The sequence below is a fragment of the Bufo gargarizans genome, chromosome 1, assembly GCF_014858855.1.
Source record: "Bufo gargarizans isolate SCDJY-AF-19 chromosome 1, ASM1485885v1, whole genome shotgun sequence".
NCBI lineage: Eukaryota > Metazoa > Chordata > Amphibia > Anura > Bufonidae > Bufo > Bufo gargarizans.
In genome coordinates, this window is record NC_058080.1 from 592,457,678 (window position 1) to 592,477,751 (window position 20,074).

Below are 20,074 nucleotides of genomic sequence, written 5' to 3' on the forward strand. Positions count from 1 at the left end.
ATAAATCGTTGGTGGCACAGTGTGCGCCCCCCATCGGCCCCCCCCTCCCTCCCTCTATTGTAATAAATCGTTGGTGGCACAGTGTGCGCCCCCCATCGGCCCCCCTCCCTCTATAGCAGTAACAACATTGGTGGCCAGTGTGCGGCCTCCCATCTCCCCTCCGATCATTGGTGGCAACGTAGTTCCGATCGGAGTCCCAGTTTAATCGCTGGGGCTCCGATCGGTAACCATGGCAACCAGGAAGCTACTGCAGCCCTGGTTGCCATGGTTACTTAGCAATAGTACAATAGTAGAAGATTCATACTTACCTGCTGGCTGCTGCGATGTCTGTGACCGGCCGGGAGCTCCTCCTACTGGTAAGTGACAGTTCATTTAGCTTCAAGTTAAAATATACCATCGGATTGGAGAAAACTCAGATCCGATGGTATAAAAGGGACTCCAGACTTTACACTGAAAGTCAATGGGGACGGATCCGTTTGAAATGGCTCCATATTGTGTCAACATCAAACGGATCCGTCCCCATTGACTTGCATTGTAATTCAGGACGGATCCGTTTGGCTCCGCACGGCCAGGCGGACACCAAAACGACTTTTTTTTTCATGTCTGTGGATCCTCCAAAAATCAAGGAAGACCCACGGACGAAAAAACGGTCACGGACCTACGGACCCCGTTTTTGCGGACCGTCAAAAAATACTGTCGTGTGCATGAGGCCTAAGGGTGATGAGCAATAGAAGAATGGCTATACACAGCTATTGGACAACCCGATATAAGGATGGCAGAGTGGCTGTAACATGTCATTGGTAACAAACATCGGCCAACCAAATAAATCTGTCATACACTACAATATGACTTGTGTAATTTCAGTAGAAGTGTATAAATCATCTCATAATCCCTTGATTTTGAGGAGAGATCTTCCTAAATTACTGGACCACATCCTGCAAGTATGGTCAGTTAATAACCATCCAGACAATGCTGTAGTACCGTGATGTGGTAAAACTACAACTCCCAAGATACACACTTGCTTGGCTGTTCTCAGAACTCCATAGAAATGAATGAAGCATGCTGGGAGTCGTAGTTTCAACGCAGCTGGAGTGCCAGAGATTAGCCATCACTGCAGTCTACAATAATGAAAGGGGACTTTTCTTTTAGGCTTAAAGGGGTATTCCCATTTTGGACATTGGGGGCATATCGTTGGGAACTGGGACCTCTGGAACCTGCACCTATACTTAGAACGACAGTCTCATTTCCAGGGGACTGCTGACAATAACCCAGTGCTGGGGGACTTCCAAATATAGGTGAGCGCGCCGCTTGGCTATTTTTGGCACTCCCATAGAATTATTTTTGCCACTCCCACTTTGCAGGCTCTGTTATAAGTATAGGCGCGGGTCCAAAAGATGGGGCGATATGCCCCCAATGTCCAAGATGGGAATACCCCTTTAGTTTTGTTGATCTGAGGCTCCGCTCCCAAGTTATGATACTTTTTGCCCTTTGCTGCATTGAGGGCCATTGCTCTTGTTGCACCCAGGCTGCACTCATTTCTGTGCTCAGCCCCTCAATGACTGTTTTGATTGACATGGCCAGGCAGTGGGAACACAGTCGGGGGGGGGGGGGGGGGGGCTGACCACAGCAATGAGTGGAGCTTGGCGGCAACAAGAGCAATGGTGATGCCTTCATTGCACCAAAGCCTAATTTGTATATTAAGAAAAAGTATCATAACCCAGGATCAACAAGGGATACGGAGGTCGCTGGTGATGGATTCCTTTTAAAGCTTATGGACACCTTTGAGGTGATTATGTATTGCACTGGCTTAATTATGGAATAAAATACCTATTTGCAGTTGGGTTTTATTAAAAATGTAGCTTAATTTGTCTTTTATAGCATCATGCATTCTCATACAGGTTGCTCTGTTCCCGTTCACTGTGAAATCAGTCACATGAGCTCTCTGAGGGCTCGTTCTGCATCCTCTCTTTCTGCTCTCCTGCACGCTCATATAGCTGACATCAGATTTCACACTGAATGGGACTGAGCAGCCTGCAATGTATGGTAAAGCATGCAGGCTGCAGAAGACAGAGAAAATGGTTAATTGAAGACAACTGCAATTACGGTCCATTTTTATCCCACAATACTGCCAATGCAAAAAAATATATAAATGCAAAATGTGCCCATAGCCTTTAAGGGGAATCTGTTACCAGCGACCCCCCTATCCCATGTTGATCCAAGGCTCCACCCCGAGTTATGATACTTTTTCCTAATATGCAAATTAGGTGCAATGAGGGCATCACCACTGCTCTTGTTGCACCCAAGCTCCACCCATTTAATAACCTGATTATCTCAGAGGTGTAGATGTTTTATGTAACTGAAAATTTGAAATCACCTTTGGCATCTCTAGGCGTGAGCTAGTGATCCTGGAGTACAAACGCAGCGAGTACATGAAGGAACTGCAGGAACTAGAGCTGGAACTGGAATCTATACGTCAGCAATGCTCCAGTACGCACAGCGGCCAAGTAAACAGCTTCCAGTATGAGGTAACCTCATTAATACAATATATAATGCCATCAGATAACATAACCAGGGTGGTCCAGGCTTCTCCATTTCTCCTGTACAGTAATAACGTTACAGAATTAGGGCAGACTCTGTATCACGACCTTAGTAGTAATTCCTCCTTCCATATAGATCTCTTCTTTGAAAACGGAGAGAGACGAGTTAAAAGCTCATCTGCGGCATCTGGAGGGAAGTCTGACATTTATGGAAAGGCAGGAATTAGAACGTCAACTGAACCATACAAAGTCAGAACTGTTCTCTGAGCAAAGAACATCCAGATCAAAGATAGAGAAGCTGCATGAGGTAAGCTGAGCAAAAAATAAGGCCGTTTTGGGGGAATCAAAGCGAATCCCAAAGGAAAGTTTAACAAGTGCTTACATGCAGTGATTTTATTGCGTCACAATTCCAAGAATCATAATGGTACATGCAAATACATTATGTGGGGGAATTTATCACACCCAACACTCCAGAATTTTGGCTTCAAAAAGTCACAAAATAGGGCTTTTATGACTTTTTAGGTTTATTTGCACAAAAACTTGCAACTTTTAGCATTTTTACACCACTCGCTGGATTAGGGTGTGTTAGTGGATGTCAGTTAGTTAGTTGCCAGATTTATAACTGCATTTTTTTTATTTATTTGCAAGCTCACTCCAAAAGGGCGTGAAGTAAAAAAAAAAAAACTGGAGTAACATTTCTAGACAAAAGTGTTCATTTTAAAGATACACAAAATTTAAAGGGGTTCTGCAGTTTGTTTAAACTGATGATCTATCTTCTAGATAGATCATCAGCATCTGATCGGCGGGGGTCCGACACCTGGTACCCCTGCCAATCAGCTGTTTGAGAATGCAGCGGCGCTCCAGCAGCGGCGCGGCCTTCTCGCTGTTTACCGCTGGGCCCAGTGACGTCACGACTTGTATCAACTGGCCTGGGCGCGGCTAAGCTCCATTCAATTATCCATTTAATTATTTATGAAAATAAGTGGATATAATTTTTGGAAGTCACTCCAAGTATTCTACTTCCTGTCCTGGTTCTTTACTTTCCTCTTGGATTGGACTTCTAGCATGACAGTCTCACTTAACTCGCTCAGTCAGGCCATCATTCTGGCCAAACCTGGGGGGGTGGGGCATGGCTCATTTAGAGTATCACCCATTACACTATTCAATGCAATACTCTTCTGTGGGCATCATTATCTAGACATATCTTCCTCTGGGCTATCAAAGACTGGTGTAAAAAGCCTTTTTTTTTTTTATAAATGACCTCCATTCCGTTTTAAAGAAAATACCCCTTTCTGATGGAAGCGTCCCTTTAACAAAAATTAAGTTTGAGATTTATCAAAACTAGTGTAAAGGAAACACTAGCTTAGTTGCCCATATTAACCAATCAGATTCCACTTTTTTCATAGGTGCTTTGGTAAATGAATGGTGGAATCTGATTGGTTGCTATGGGCAGCTAAGCCAGTTTTGATAATTCTCCCCCCAAGCGGTCACAGTTTGCAGAATACATGTACCATGCTTGCAAGGGATATATGACTGAAATGATGAAATATGGTAAAATATTTGTACAACAATTATTTGTATATAAAATCTATCTTTTTATGATAATGAGGTAGAAATGTTACTCTGTTTGTAGAATTTAGAGGAGTGTCAGAGTAAGCTGGACGAATCACGGGCGGATTGTGCTGAGAGGCAGGAGAAGAACAGGCAGCTGAAGGCACAAGTGCGGGAACTTGAGAAGAAGTATGAGACCCAAATCCAGGTAAACGCATGACATGGCACGCCCTTTTCAACAGAAGACAATCCAGGGGGCATTACTGGGATCCAAATATATTACAATTTCACTTTAATATCAGGTCCCGTATCAGTGGTATGGTCAGGTAAATGGTGCCTGCATTATTGTACTTTCCGGTGTCTATAATGCTTACATTTTTCTACTTACTCTGCATCTACAGAGTCAGGCAGAAGAAGCCAGTGAACAAAAAGACGCGTCCGACCAACAGATCGCTGAACTAAAGACCCAGGTCCAGGAACAAGGCACAAGAACTGCTTCCCTTGAGAAGATCCTCTCTGAGAAAGAGCTGGACCTGCTGAAGCTGAGAGACGTTATATCCTCAGTGAAAGCAGAGAAGGAAGCCCAGATGCTGGCCGCAGAGGTTCTGAAAGAAGAACACAAAAAGCGGCTGCTTGACCTGCAGCTCCAGCATCAGCAAGACAAGGTAGACTTGGCTGTGCTTCCAACACGTGGCTTTGGTCATCAGTAAATCTGGCCAGAAACACTCACATTGTGCCCTGGTCCTGCACGTTACAACATGTACTTATACCCAGTCAATCAGTTGCACCTCCCAGCCGACCCGCTGTGCGATAAAAGTGCAGGTTATGGATAACCGATTTATATAGTTTTTGTTAAACATTAAAAAATATAAAACTATATAAAATATAAAAAATGTCTTTGCATCGCCATATTCTGACACCCATAACCTTTTTAGTTCTATCTAAGAAGCTGTGTAAGGGATCCTTTTCGTGGTGCAAGCTGTTTTTTTTCATTGATACCATTTTTGAGTATGTATCACTTTTTATTCATTTTTTAGGGGATAAAGTCACCAAAAAAAGGGTGATTCAGACATTTGGATTTTTTTTCATTATGGTTAGGCCTCATGCACACAGCCGTTGTTTGGGTCTGCATCCGAGCGGACTGGTACCTCGGAACCAAAGCCAAGTTCGATTTCAAGTTTTAAAGTGGTTTTCCACTTTAAAAATCAATTATCAAAGTTATTCAACTAAGTCACGCGCGACTTCGTGAATAACTAACTTCGGCTCATTCCAGACCATACATTCTAATACCGTACGGAGACTCATCTCCGTACACTATTATTCCGAAGTTATGAACAAAGCAAATTTTTAATACTTTTGTTTTTTAAACATGTAGGGGATTTAAACGTGTTCACAATCCACAATGTCTTTTTTTGGTACGGATTTGATGCGGTTTTGCCGCAGATCTCACCCTTCCATTGAAAAAGGTGAAATCCGCAGCTAAAACCGCAAACATAATTGACATGCTGCAGATTTTGACATCCGCAATGCAGGTCCATTTCAAAACTGACAAAAATCTGCAAAGTGCATGAGATTTGTGTAATCTCGTACACTTTGCTGTTACTGTAATACGCTGCAGTTTTTCTGCGCGTAAAAACCACACATACGTGGGCAGGTGGCCTAAGGGTACCACCACACATTCAGGGTTCTGGATGCAGTTATGGAAGCCAAAATCAGCAGTGGATCATAAAAGGGGAGAAAGTGTAAAGGACAGATACTTCTCCCCTTTTTTTTTTTTATTCGCTCCAGGTTTTGGCTTCCAAAACTGCATCAGGAAATCCGACTATGTGGCCGTACATTAAAACATCAGGCGCTCACCGGATCAGCTCCTGAGAGGGCCTCATATTTAAACACCCAACACCCACCCCATATATACGGCAAATCTCAAGAAGCGGTTGATGGAGCCTCTTCATTCTGATAATCAGGGTCCATCAATCAGACAACTACTGGTCAGATACTGATTTCCTGTAGCAAACATAGGCCATGTGGCTATTTCCGGCCTGGCTTGGCTACATTGACAGGTCTATACCTATAAACAGCGTATTGGATTGGTCAGCTGAATAGCCTGACAGGTTCCCTTTCAATGACGCTAGAAAAGAAAAAAGATAAATAAACTACTTTATCGTGTTGGCTATTTTAGCACTGAACTAGTTTTTTAACATTTATGTCCATATAAATAGTGAAAAATCTGTTTTATATATATATATATATATATATATTATAGTGTTAATAGATTCCAAAAAATCTTATTATTTTGGCAGGATTTACATATATCTAAACTGAAGGAAGAAATGCAGAGCCAAAAACAAAAGGCAATCCAGCAGGTATGTTCCTAACCTCTCTGGAAAGGGTTAATGTCTACAAGTTAGCTTGCACAGTGAAGCATATAATTATTATTTAGAGGGTACTCCGTGACTTTTAGGATAGGTCATCAGTATTAGATCGGCAGCACTCTAGCCCGTCAGCTGTGTGTAGGAGCCGTGGTGCATCCTCTTCTGCAGTAGCTCTGGCGCCAGAAGTCCTAAGGATGGGCTATCAACAGTAAGGCCTCCTGCACACGAACGTGTGCGCCCCGTTGCCGTATTGCGGACCGCATCACGGATGCGGGCCCCTTCACTTCCATGGCTCCGCAAATACGGAGATGCGGAATAGTGCGGGACGGAAGCACGAAATGGAACCCTACGGGAGCACTACGGAGTGCTTCCGTGGGCTTTCGGCCCTAGATTGGCAGCACTCTAGCCCGTCAGCTGTGTGTAGGAGCCGTGGTGCATCCCCGTTGATCACCCCTTTTGCAGTAGCTCTGGCGCCAGAAGTCCCAAGGATGGGCTATCAACAGTTAAGGAGTGAACCATCCCTTTAGACATAAGTCATCAATACTGAAGTCCCGGAGTCCGCCATAATAAAATGTACTATTGTTACATGTATTTTTCAGTCGATGCTCATGGTTTCCCCTTATTATAATTCTCAGTAGATGTTGTGCTTGTCATTACAGAGGATGTTTCTAACTGTTCTTTTATTGAAGTTTGCAGAAAATATGGAACAAGTGAAAGCAAAAGCTCTTCAGGATCAAGCAGAATCTTTGAAAAAGGAAATGGATAAAGTGCTCAGTTCTATTGAGGTAAAGTGCAGACTGGAGTATAGCTGTACCAGTTTTAGTATTAAAGTGGTCATGTTATCTTTGTTCCAGAAACAGTGCCACTCTTGTGCATGGGTTGTGTTTGGAACTGCAGCTTGTCCAGTGAACCAGGACCAGCTGCGGTGCAGAAAACGGCACAAGGACAAGACTGGTGCCAAATCTGAAAAACTAAAAACAGACCTTGTTTTGTAATGTCAGATAACCGCTTTTAAATTGACATTCCTAATGACTAGTGTTGAGTGAGCTTGTGTTTTAAGTTCGGCGTCTAAAGTTCGGGTTATCGAAGAATCGCGTTATGGATTCTAAATTGCATTATGGTCCATGGTAGCGGAATCCATAACGCGATTCTTCGATAACCCGAACTTTAGACGCCGAACTTAAAACAGAAGTTCGCTCAACACTACTAATGACTAAAGGTTTACTTGTGGCTGGGAGGCATATGTTTATATTGCTGGCAAGATATCCCAAAGCTAGGTGAATGCCCTTCACCTATTTTTACCTTGCTAGCACCCACCCCCATAGACATGCATGCTTGCTGGAGCGTGCGTGTGTTCTGAGTAGGAAGAAAGTCGCTGTCAGAAACATCTGCTGGTGCCTTATTGCACCCTGAGAACTAAAGGATGAGACATTTTGATATCCAACAGTCCATATACATTAGATTTGCTCAAAATCAGTGAATACAGCCAACAGTAATGTAACATGTATGTCCAGCTTTAGTGCTAAGCGAAAATACGCTTTGCATTGTTAGGCCTCATGCACACAACCGTACGTTTGGTCTGCATCCAATTCACTTTTTTTTTTTTTCGGATCAGATGCGGAGCCATTCATTTCAATAGGGTGCAAAACTCGTGGACAGCACACGGGTGTGGCCCCACAAGAATAGGACATTTCTATTGAAGTAAAAAAGAAAATGGCAGCATTCGCACGGCCGGGATTTGTGTTTTGCGGACCACAAAACACATCCGGTCGTGTGCATGAGGCCTCCGACTGTAATTTTAGCTCCAACCGTTCTCTCTTACTAGTAGCTATATTATGCTCTTATGTTCAGATTAAAGATAAAGAAATTGAAAGATTGAAGGAGACTCTGAAGTCACAGAAAGAGTCAATGAAGAAACTGGCTGTAGAGCTCAAACAAGAAGCAAGGGAAATGGTAGGAGCCTTAATATGGGATTACCTGTTTGGCCTTTGTCACTAGGGCTCATAAAAGTGAGTACAAAATGCAGTTTGTCATTAAGGGCTCGTTCACACCGTATCTTTTGATGCCAGAACTTTGGAGTGGATTCTGCGCCAAAGAGCTGGTGGCGGCCGTGTGGAATCCACCTCCCATTGACTGCTGTGCTGCTGTTTGTGCGGCTGGTGGTTTAAAGTTGTGACCGCGCCAAAAAAAGACGGATGCTGCTGGAAAATGCGGCGGGTGTTCGTAGTCTGTTCAATGGGACTTAAACCGCAGGCATTGAAAGAACGCAGCAGAAGCAGTGGTGCATGCCTTTTCTTATGTTTTAGGTGCACAACACTTTGCTGCGAGAACAGAAAAAGTGGGAAAATGAAAAAAGAGATGCTCTTCAGATACAAAGACACACATTGGAGGAAGAGAAACTCCGAGAAATGGCAGACCTGCGGGAAGCACTGGAAAGAGAGCGCAGGACGTCTATGACACTGGAAAAGAAATGTGCTGATCTCCAAAACGTAAGATTGCCCAATTATTTAAAAAAAACATCATTTTATTGTCAGAAAGGCCAGCATTAGCCAACTATACATGAATGGTCTGTTACTGGAGACGTCTACAATTATATATGGTAATGGGACAAGCAGGAAAATGAATCAAACATGAAATTCATATCCATGACTGATCAGTGTTGCCTCTGTACACATCAGTGGGTGTTAATAATTGGTGGTGACGGTGCAGGAGTATAAATCCACTATATTGTATCTTCTTGGCTATTATACAAAATGTACCAACAAATATAAATCTTCCCTGATGGAGATTCTTATCCCTGAAATCAGGGGATTGGTTTGATTAGTCTACCGGCTGATCACAAGAGCCCTATATAATGACATCACTGCTTTTTGGGGCTGATGCCACCGACCAGAGCAACCCTCTTAGGCCTCATGCACACGGCCGTTGTTTTGGTCCGCATCCGAGCTGCAGTTTTGGTGGCTCGGATGCGGACTTCACTCCATGTGCTGTCCGCATCCATTGCTCCGTTCTGTAGTCTGCAAAAAAATATATAACCTGTCCTATTCTTGTCCTTTGCGGACAAGAATAGGCAGTTATATTTAAGGCTGTCCGTGCTGTTCCGCATTGCGGAACGCACACGGACGCCATCCGTGTTTTGCGGATACGCAATTTGCGGACCGCAAAACACACAATGGTCGTGTGCATGTAGCCTTACTTTCATGAGATAGCAAGATTGGATTCTGAAGTGAAGCAGCATCCCAAGACAGTTTTCACCTCCTGCAGGGTTTAAAGATTTGAATGTACCACTAAATGTATCACTAAATATAATTTGAATGTAATAATTTGAATGTAATATAATTTGAATGTATCACTAAATATACTGCCTCACTTTGGACTTACTTAAGCCTACAATATTCAGGGCAGTGTAGGAACCAGCTACAAACGTACTCTGCTCAGAAGTCCCAGGTAGATGGGCGTGTACAGTCTTAAGACGACCATACACCTAATCGGACTCCCACTTACACCTGCATGCCCAGCAAGGTACCTGCAGAAGTGCTGTGTTTTGGGGTTACTGGTTAACTGTGCTGTGCCATACTCCTTTATGCACTGGAGCTCCACTGGACCGTGAAAGTCAAGTGAGCGTGTGGACACAAGGCGCAAAATCACAACCAGGCATTGAATATATTAATAAGGTTTATTGAATGACAACGCGTTTCAGGGTGCTACGGACCCCTAAGCGCACAGCGAATCAGACGCCCCACGTGCCGACAGTGAACGGCCGGGCTCTGCATCCCTGACTCTGCTGCTACCAAGACTTGATAAAGAGGTCCGTAGTGCCCCGAAACGCGTTGTCTCCCAATAAACCTAATATATTCAGCGCCTGGTTGTGATTTTGCCCCTTGTGTCCACACGCTCACTTGACTTTCACGGTCCAATGGAGCTCCAGTGCAATTGATCATCTGGTTGGCGGTCTGGCCCCCGCCAAAGGAGGTTTCAGACGGAACCGGCAGCACCAACCAGTAACCTGTTACTTCTCCAGTTGGCCTTCATTGGGGTTGCACCCAAGACTGGTGCAACCTAAACAGGTGAGCATAAATGGCTGCCATTATTGGACTGTAGTGATTGTGTCATTGTTTGTATTATACTATTATATTAGATATATTTTTTGTGGTCTAGAGATATACTCTTTTGTCAGTCTTCAATCAATATTTTTTAGGTATAACATTGTCAAGGGCTTAGCTGGGGTGGGGGGGGGAGCGAGACATGTGCCCGAGGTACTAAATGCCAAGGGGCCACCAACCAGCCACTTTGCCTGAGCCAAGATATTTAAATACAGGGCAACAAACTGAGCCAGGTGAAAGAAAGCTACAGCTCTGACATTTTGCTTATGTGAGAAATATATTTTTACAAGCTGGTCCAGAGATGAGGTGGAAGGTCACTGTAATGTCCCCTGACCCTATTCCTTCTTGCTGAGACTGCCTTTAGCGGCTGCATCCAGGCGGACACTGAATAGAGATGTGCCAAGGACCCCTATTCTGGATATATCCTGTGGATATGCCATAAATGTCTAAAGTGAGAATACCCCATTAACGTTGCATCCTGAAATTTTAAGACAATAGGACGTGCGCTAATGATTCCATTTTTATTGACAGATAATTCAGGAGCATGAAATTCACCAGAGGTCTCTACAGCGCGAGAAGCAAGAAGCTTTAGAGGAACTTCGTGCTATCCTGAAAGAAGAGAAACAAGAGGAGATGCGGAGGCTCGAGCTCGACCTTGCACAGGTATGACCAAACTGCTGATATAAAGAGGCTTACCAGCGCATACCTTTTAGATAATCCGAGTATGATATAACACAACACAAGAAGGTGCCATCACCCTTCTGATCTCGGCCTGTTCCTGTGGTGATGTTATTTTTGGTTCTCTGTCTCCAGCGGCGATTCTCATCTTGATATGTCACTATTAATCACTAGCTGGATCCATCACATGTAAACCTTACTGACGTCACTGCTGCAGTGGTCACATTTCAGGATGACTTTGTCACCCTAGGGGATATAACAGGAGAATATATTTGATAATATATTCCGCAAAAAACAAAGATGACGATGGAAACCCCTTTGTGAAAATAATGCACTTAAAGGGGTTATCCCAATATTGATGTAAAAAATAAAAATCTGACATCCTAAAGTGCACGACAATACCTTTCTACCAACAGTAGAACCAGCCCTGTACCACACATGGGTCCAGAGAGCTCCACATTCACTTCTTCAATTGCTCTGCTGGGTTATCTTCAGCCTGGCAACTCAAGGGGCGTGTCCTTTCTACTCCAGACTGCCACAGCGTCTATGTCCATGTTCACATCGCCGCTTGGCGATCCAGCAGGCTGTTCCAGCAGAGAGCAGCCTGTTGGATCCTCTACTTTACCGTCGGATCCCCATTGACTGCAATAAAGTCTGGCAGTGATCCGGCCGATTTCCGGAATAAATGCTGGGTTTCAGCCGGACAAAAACCGTTGCTTGAACGAGTGTTTCGCTCGTTCATTAAGTAATCAGCAGCACCTTATATAGTCAGATAATCGCTATGCTCAGGATAGGTTATCAATATCAGATTGGCGGTGGTCCGACTCCCAGCACCCCCACTGAGCAGCTGTTTGAAAAGAATGCAGCACTTATGCGAGTACTGCGTTCTCTTCACAGTTACCTGCTCGCCGATGGCATTGCAGCGGCTAGCCGTTGTAACTACTACTCCTCCGTTCACTTGAATGGGACAGGAGTGTAACTACAATTGCTGTGTACCATTCCAAGTGAATAGGGACTGAGCATTTGTAATTACACTGCTTGCTGCAGCAATGTCGACAGCAAGAAGGTAAACAGTAAAGAGAACCCTGCGCTCACATGAGTGATGTGTTCTCTTCAAACAGATGATTGCCAGGAGTCAGACTAATCTGATATTGATGACCTAGCCTGAGAACAGATTGTCATATAGGATACCCGACAACCCCTTTAAGTAGAGTCAGTTCCTCCCCTAAACTGTGTCCAAGGCATGTAAGTCAGGCATACGGACTCCTGCTTTGTGCTGATGAGAGGCAAGCACCTTTTTTTCCTTGTAATGTTCAAAGGCTTTTTAAAACATCAAACATTGACTTACAGGGAGCCACTTCAAGAAGGCAGCACGAGCAAGATAGTATTTTTCACTGGGCGATACTTCTTTGTATATACCCTACCAAGTAATACAAAATGACCACTCTGAAACCGGCACTACTGCTTGGTAGCCTAACCCTAAAGTTGGACTTACACTACCTAAATGTCTGGCTGCTGCGAACGCTAGTTCCCGACAATCTGCCCATGTAAATGTCCCGCAAATCACCCGATGAATAAGTCTACTTTCACACTTGCGTTTTGGCTTTTCGTTTGCGAGATCCGTTCAGGGCTCTCAAAAGCCATCAAAAATGGATCAGTTTGCATTCTAATGTATTCTGAATGGCAAAGGATCCGCTCAGAATGCATCAGTTTGCCTCCGTTCCATCTCTATTCCGCTGTGGAGACTGACACCAAAACGCTGCCTGCAGCGTTTTGGTGTCCGTCTGATGAAACTGAGCCAAACGGATCCCTCCTGGCACACCATGTAAGTCAACGGGGACAAATCCATTTTCACTGACACAATCTGGCACAATAGAAAACGGATCCGTCCTCCATTGACCTTCAATGGTGTTCAAGACAAATCCGTCTTGGCTATCTTACAGATAATACAAATGGCTCCGTTCTGAATGGACGCAGACAGTTGTATTATCTGAACGGATCCGTCCAAGTCTGAAAGTAGCCTATGGAAAAACTGCTCATTCATCGGGTGATCCTGTCGTGAAGGCACGTCAGTCATCATTTTTGGGCAGCAGATTGTGCTGTCTAGACAGCGATCATCTGCCCAGAAACAATACAGCTGTATGGTGACAAGCGATCACAATAGCGATCCCTCGTTCTCATACTGTGGAGATGATCACTGCACGTAAAGACAGCGATTCACCTCCACTGAACGAGGAGCCGACTGTTGAGACGTAACATTGCGCAGTGTAAACCCGCCTTAAAGGGAACCTGTCATGTGGATATTTGATTATAATCTAACTAATTATATACAATCATTAACTACTAAAAAGTGCCTTAGATGTATTCACTTACTGGTGTGACAGATGGTTACCTCATAATATACACACAAAGATGCCGCATGCTAATGAGCTGATTTGAGTCCAGCATGATGTCAGTGAGTCCAGCGTATATTTAATTCAGAGCTATAGCCACTCCCCTGCCCACCTTCTGCTGATTCATATGGAAAATAACTGTCAATCAGCAGCAGGTAGGCGGGGAGAGTCAGGAGCTCATGACTATTCAGGACTCATCATTATCAGCTGGAGCTTTTCAATACAAGATGTTGACAGATTAATTGGGTCAATTAAAGAAAGTGACCCAGCATTTTGCTAAGAGAATCAGTCACTTATTTATGTTGCCCTTAGTTAGGACACCATAAAACTGGTGACAGGTTCCCTTTAAGTCCCCATATATAACACAATCATTTTTTCACAATGCAATATCTTTCATTCGTCTTTGGAGACGTATTTTCATTGTCAATCACTCTGATATAGATGAAAGTTCTAGATTATCAATATACTGAGTTGATTGTGAATTAATTAGGAGAAGGAGCGGGACATTGAGCGTTTCAAGCAGCGGCTGCAGCAAATGGAGGAAGAGCAGCATGAGCTCAGGGCTGAAAAGAATGAATCAATTTTCAGAGAACGAGAAGCAATGGCCCAGGCTGAGCGAGCAGAAAGGGCCCTTGCCAGGGAGATCAATGCAGCTTGTGAACGCATGCAGTGCACTCCTGGGAGGACTAAAGCACAGAGTCCATCACGAAGTAGACATGAGTAAGTGGCAGCTGATGGTATTGGTAAGAGGTGCTAAGGACAGCAGTGTACCATATACAGTGCATTTGGAAAGTCTTCAGAACCTTTCACTTTTTCACTCTTTTGTTATATTGCCTTGTGCTAAAATAAAGTTTTTCCCCTTCAATCTGCACTCAGTCCCCCTTAATGAGAAAGTAAAAACAGAATGTTTGAAATCTTTGCTATTTATTGAAAAAGAAAAACTAAAATCTTGCATTGACATAATTATTCAGAACTTTTACTTAGAATTTAGGTTTAGGCACCTTCAGCGATTACAGCCTCCAGTCTACTTGGGTATGGTGTGACAAGGTTTGCACATCTGAATTTGGCGATATTTCTGCCATTCTTCTCTACACATTCTATCAAGCTCTGTCAGGTTGGATAGGGACCGTCCATGGACAGCCATTTTCAGGTCTCTCCAGAGATGTTCGATTGGGTTGAAGTCAGGGCTCTGTATGGGCCACTCAAGAACATTTACAGAGTTGTCCCTAAGCCACTGCTGTGTTGTCTTGGCTGTGTGCTTACAGTAATTGTCTTGTTGGAAGGTGAACCTTAAGCCCAGACTAAGGTCCAGAGCACTCTGGATCAGGTTTTCATTAAGAATATCTCTGTACTTTGCACCATTCAGCTTCGCCTCAACTCTGACCAGTCTTCCTGTCCAAGTCGCTGAAAAACAACACCACAGCATGATATTTCCAGTTTGCCACCATCATGCTTCACTATAAGGTTTCCTCCAGACATGACACTTAGAATTGAGGCCAAAAAGTTCAATCTTGGTTTCATCAGACTGTTCTTTCTCACCATCTGAGAGTCCTTTAGGTGTTTTTTTTGCAGACTTTTATGTGTCTTTTGCTGAGAAGATCTTTGCACATAGGATCTTTGGAGCTCAGTCAGAGTGACCATTGGGTTCTTGGTCATCTCTCTTACCAAGGCCCTTCTCCCCTGATAAAGTAGTTTGGTGGGGCGGCCAGCTCTAGGAAGAGTCCTGGTTGTTCCAAACATCTTCCATTTAAAAATTATGTAAGGCAATTTGTTTTGTACCCTTCTCCAGATCAGTGCCCCAGACTTCAGTCTCTGAACTCTACTGGAAGCTCTTTCCTCCTCATGGCTTGGTTATTGCTAGGTCAGCTATGAGATATTAAATAGACAGGGCAATGTCTTTCCAAATCATATCTAATCAGTTACAATTACCACAGGTGGACAAGAGAAATGGGAGGTCCCTAGATCTAAATTTCAAGGGTTTTTCCTTTTTTATAATAAATATGAAAACATTTCTAAAATACGGTTTTCACTTAAGTGCTGATTGATGGCAGATTTTTTATTTTATTTTAGCACTAGACTGCAACTTAACAAAAGGGAAAAAAAAGGGTCTAAAGACCTTATGTACACCATTATAGCAATTTAGCGTTATAATGTTTTAGATCACACTTAAAATAGAACTCCCGCAAAAAATTTGCATGGTGCATGATGTGATCTGTAGTGAATGTAATCTTCTCATCAGTGACTGTATTTGTGACCTATCCCGTCTCCTCTTATTGTAGCTGTCTCATGTGACCAACTCTCTGATCTCCAACTGACACAGGACAGGAAGTCAGTTACGTCTCTATTCATTCCTATGAGACTGACATTGAGGCTCCCATAGGAATACATAGAGAAACTGACTTCCTGTCCCCACATAAGATGCTGTGTCAGTTGGAGAGTCTGATTGCTGGTCACATGACACAGCTGAGAAGCAGAAGGGAGGGGATAACTCACAAATACAGTCTCTGGTAAAAAAAAAATCACATTCAGTACAGATTACATCATGTTCCTTTCTAGCAGGTCAGAGAATAAAAATTTTCGCCGGAGTTCTTCCTTTAATAGATTGAAAAATAAATAGGTAACATGCATATGTCTTGCAGGAGTCCTTCTCACCCTTCCACCAACCAAGCATTGAAAGTGCTGCATGAAGTAAGTGAGGAAACCAACCAGTTGATTCGCGAATTACAACAAGAAGTAGAAGCTCAGAAGCGCACGTTACTGCTTGTACAAAGAGAGAAGGTAAGTAACCTGTGGTCTTCCAGACATGTACTCTGATATCTGTCTGCCGGTGGCCAGATTTATAACCCACAGCTTTGTCCCTTACCATGCCTCCAGAAACCAAATCATAAAAGAGGAACAGACTTGTGTAGAGGAGATTTTTAATATTTTTGTAAAAGAAGTTTTGATATTTTTTAATCGATCCTCTTTTTTGTTGTTGAAACAACGGGAATGGCAGAGATTTATCGAACTGGTGCAAAGCATTGAAAAATATGAGGTGGAATCTGATTGGTCGCTGAGGGCAACTAAGCCAGTTTTCCTTTACACCAGTTCTGATAAATCTTCCCCAATATCACAAATAAACTCCTAAGGTGGATTTACACTGCCCGAATATCGGCCCGATTATCTGGAACGAACATTCCTCCGAATGCTTGTTCCCGATAATTGGCCTGTTTAAAAGTGCCGCAGATCACTCAATGAACGTCGACACCTCAATGATCGTTCCCGGGCAGCAGATTGTGGTATGTAAAGTTAAACAGGGATCTGCTGCTTGGGAGCAATGTATGAGGATGGGACATTGCAGATCACTCATTCTCTTACTGTGGAGATGATCGCTGCATGTAAATGCGCTGCTTCACATCCACTTAACGAGCAGCCGACTGTCAGGAGGGAAAGCTTTCTTCCTAAAAAATCCGCTTCTACTCGCTGCATTTAAATGCAGCTTTAGGGAGGGCAAGACGGGAATTTCTCATGGGGCCTCCATCATCCATAATCCTGCATCTTCAACACACCCAGCTATGAGATACTGGAGTTGAAATCATTGGGCCCAAAATCCTGATGACCTTAAACATGGTGGTCAAGTTTTCATGTTCATTGTCATAGGGAGATCATCTGTGGACCTCTGGCAGTACTAATCTCCTTGTTGATTTGTGCAATGGGGGTCATTTATCAAGATCAGTCTTTGGACATCTGCTTTGATATCCCAATGCACCAACGGGAGGATGCATCTAATTTGTGATGAGGTGCAGGACTTGTTATAATTTTTTAAGCATCCTGTGGCAGTCCTGCCCTAGATTTCAATCATTTGCACCAGAAAACTGCTTATATAATGATAAATGTGCTGGGGATGATGACCCCGTCCACACCCCACCCTTTCCATGCCGTGTTTTTGGAAAGTGGTAAGGTCGGCGTAGAAATGCTACTTGGAGTAGGCGGATGATAAATCTTCCCCAAGTAGATTTGGGGGAATGGTGTGGCCGCCTATACCCATTAGATTGTTGGTTTCAGTCTATATTGACGGGATATGCTAACAGTTATGTAATAAGTTAGCCAATCATTGCACTGATACAGGGGAGAGATCCTGTACTAAACTTTTGGGCTCGGGAAACCTTGATACATTTCTGCTGATGATAGAAAATCATTGACTATGTCTCTTTCTCTTTGCCTTGGATTCAGGAACATTTTATATGTATCTAGTTTTTTTTAATAAACATTTTGATGAAAAGTTACTTTTGTGTCTGACAGGAACGTGAGTTTCAGCAATTAAAAGAACTGATGCAGCTAGAGAAGGAGAAAGCTGTGGAAATGATAAAAGACAGACTCATACAGGTGAGCACAGTAATTCTACTTCCAGATCACTAGTGTCTACAGTCAATACTTGATATATGCTGTTTTTAGATATTTATTTTCCATTTTACTCAGTTCTGCCTCGTTCTGCAGTTGGTATTTTAGAAGATGGCAGTGTGCATCGATTGATCAGTTTGTAAAGATGATTCCATTGAGTAAATCCTTCATAATGATTAGAGTTGGTAAAACAGGACTAGAAGGGGAGTGAAAAACTCCTGAAATGTATTACTTAAAGGGGCTTTCTGGGATTTCAATGTTGATGATCGTTGGGGATCCAATAACCAGCTCTGGTGCTGGAAGTCGGCTCCAGAACTACCCTGCTCAGTCCGTTGTGGAGTGGATGGAGTTGGTTACTGCAGCATTGCTCCCACCAAAGCAAATTTACTGCAGAGCAACTGATCTACGAGGGTGTCCGTCCCCTGCCGATGAGATATTTCGGGTCTGTGCTGAGGATAGGCCTTATTAAGGAACAGCACTAAATTACGCCTTGGCTGTTTCAAGCAGCTGTAGATGGTGGGTCTATACTTTCAAAACCTGCAAGGCTGTTTGAGCACAGGTCACGGCCATTCAGCCTGACCAGGAACGATATATTACAGCTCCCACTTCCACGGCTGATAATAACACCGTTCTCCAGCCTTGTCCTAGTTATATTTTAGTATTGGTTTCTTTCCTGTGTTAACATTACTACATTGATTACCCCAGCATTTTCTACTAATTAAAGTTATTTAAATTATAATGACATGTTTTTTAATTCTTTTTTCCTGGAGAACCCCTTGAATATATTTTTTTTATTTTCACATTTTAAGGGTACTTTCACACTTCCGGCAGAGTGATCGGGCAAGCAGTTCCGTCGCTGGAACGGCCTCCCGGATCCGGCAAAACGAATGCCAACTGATGGCATTTGTAAGACTGATCAGGATACTGATCAGTCTTAAAAATGCCTGATCAGTCTTACAAATGCATTGAAATGCCGGATCCGTCTTTCCGGTGTCATCTGGAAAAACGGATCCGTCATTTATTTTTTTCACGGATCCGGCATTCCGATATTTTGAATGCCGGGTCCAGCACGAATACATTCCTATAGGAAAAAAATGCCGGATCCGGCATTCAGGCAAGTCTTGAGTTTTTTGGGCCGGAGATAAAACCGTAGCATGCTGCAGTTTTATCTTTTGCCTGATCAGTCAAAAAGACTGAACTGAAGACATCCTGATGCATCCTGAACAGATTAGGCCTCTTTCACACTTGCGTTGTCCGGATCCAGCGTGTACTCCACTTGCCGGAATTACACGCCGGATCCGGAAAAACGCAAGTGAACTGAAGGCATTTGAAGACGGATCAGTCTTCAAAATGCGTTCAGTGTTACTATGGCAGCCAGGACGCTATTAAAGTCCTGGTTGCCATAGTAGTAGTGGGGAGCGGGGGAGCAGTATACTTACCGTCCGTGCGGCTCCCGGGGCGCTCCAGAATGACGTCAGAGCGCCCCATGCGCATGGATGACGTGCCATGCGATCACGTCATCCATGCGCGTGGGGCGCCTGACGTCACTCTGGAGCACCCCGGGAGCCGCACGGGCGGTAAATATACTGCTCCCCCACTCCCCACTACACTTTACCATGGCTGCCAGGACTTTAGCGTCCCGGCAGCCATGGTAACCATTGAGAAAAAGCTAAACGTCGGATCCGGCAATGCGCCGAAACGACGTTTAGCTTAAGGCCGGATCCGGATCAATGCCTTTCAATGGGCATTAATTCCGGATCCGGCCTTGCGGCAAGTGTTCAGGATTTTTGGCCGGAGCAAAAAGCGCAGCATGCTGCGGTATTTTCTCCGGCCAAAAAACATTCCGGTCCGGAACTGAAGACATCCTGATGCATCCTGAACGGATTTCTCTCCATTCAGAATGCATTAGGATAAAACTGATCAGGATTCTTCCGGCATAGAGCCCCGACGACGGAACTCTATGCCGGAAGAAAAGAACGCAAGTGTGAAAGAGCCCTTACTCACCATTCAGAATGCATGGGGATAAAACTGATCAGTTCTTTCCCGGTATTGAGCCCCTA

The 20,074-nt window shown here is 43.8% G+C and overlaps 1 protein-coding gene across 4 annotated transcripts in view; it reads left to right on the plus strand.

Moving 5' to 3' along the window:
- The window catches only part of LOC122935186 (golgin subfamily A member 6-like protein 1), a 69,640-nt gene that overhangs the window by 36,219 nt on the left and 13,347 nt on the right, over positions 1 to 20,074 (plus strand). For all 4 annotated transcript variants that reach the window (XM_044290951.1, XM_044290971.1, XM_044290965.1 and 1 more), the window contains 12 exons: positions 2,390 to 2,525; positions 2,674 to 2,844; positions 4,171 to 4,296; positions 4,490 to 4,753; positions 6,389 to 6,451; positions 7,150 to 7,245; positions 8,312 to 8,413; positions 8,767 to 8,949; positions 11,095 to 11,226; positions 14,125 to 14,354; positions 16,274 to 16,412; positions 17,916 to 17,999. In XM_044290951.1, coding sequence (XP_044146886.1) covers positions 2,390 to 2,525; positions 2,674 to 2,844; positions 4,171 to 4,296; positions 4,490 to 4,753; positions 6,389 to 6,451; positions 7,150 to 7,245; positions 8,312 to 8,413; positions 8,767 to 8,949; positions 11,095 to 11,226; positions 14,125 to 14,354; positions 16,274 to 16,412; positions 17,916 to 17,999 — 1,726 coding nt within the window. The remainder of the gene's footprint in view (positions 1 to 2,389; positions 2,526 to 2,673; positions 2,845 to 4,170; positions 4,297 to 4,489; positions 4,754 to 6,388; positions 6,452 to 7,149; positions 7,246 to 8,311; positions 8,414 to 8,766; positions 8,950 to 11,094; positions 11,227 to 14,124; positions 14,355 to 16,273; positions 16,413 to 17,915; positions 18,000 to 20,074) is intronic.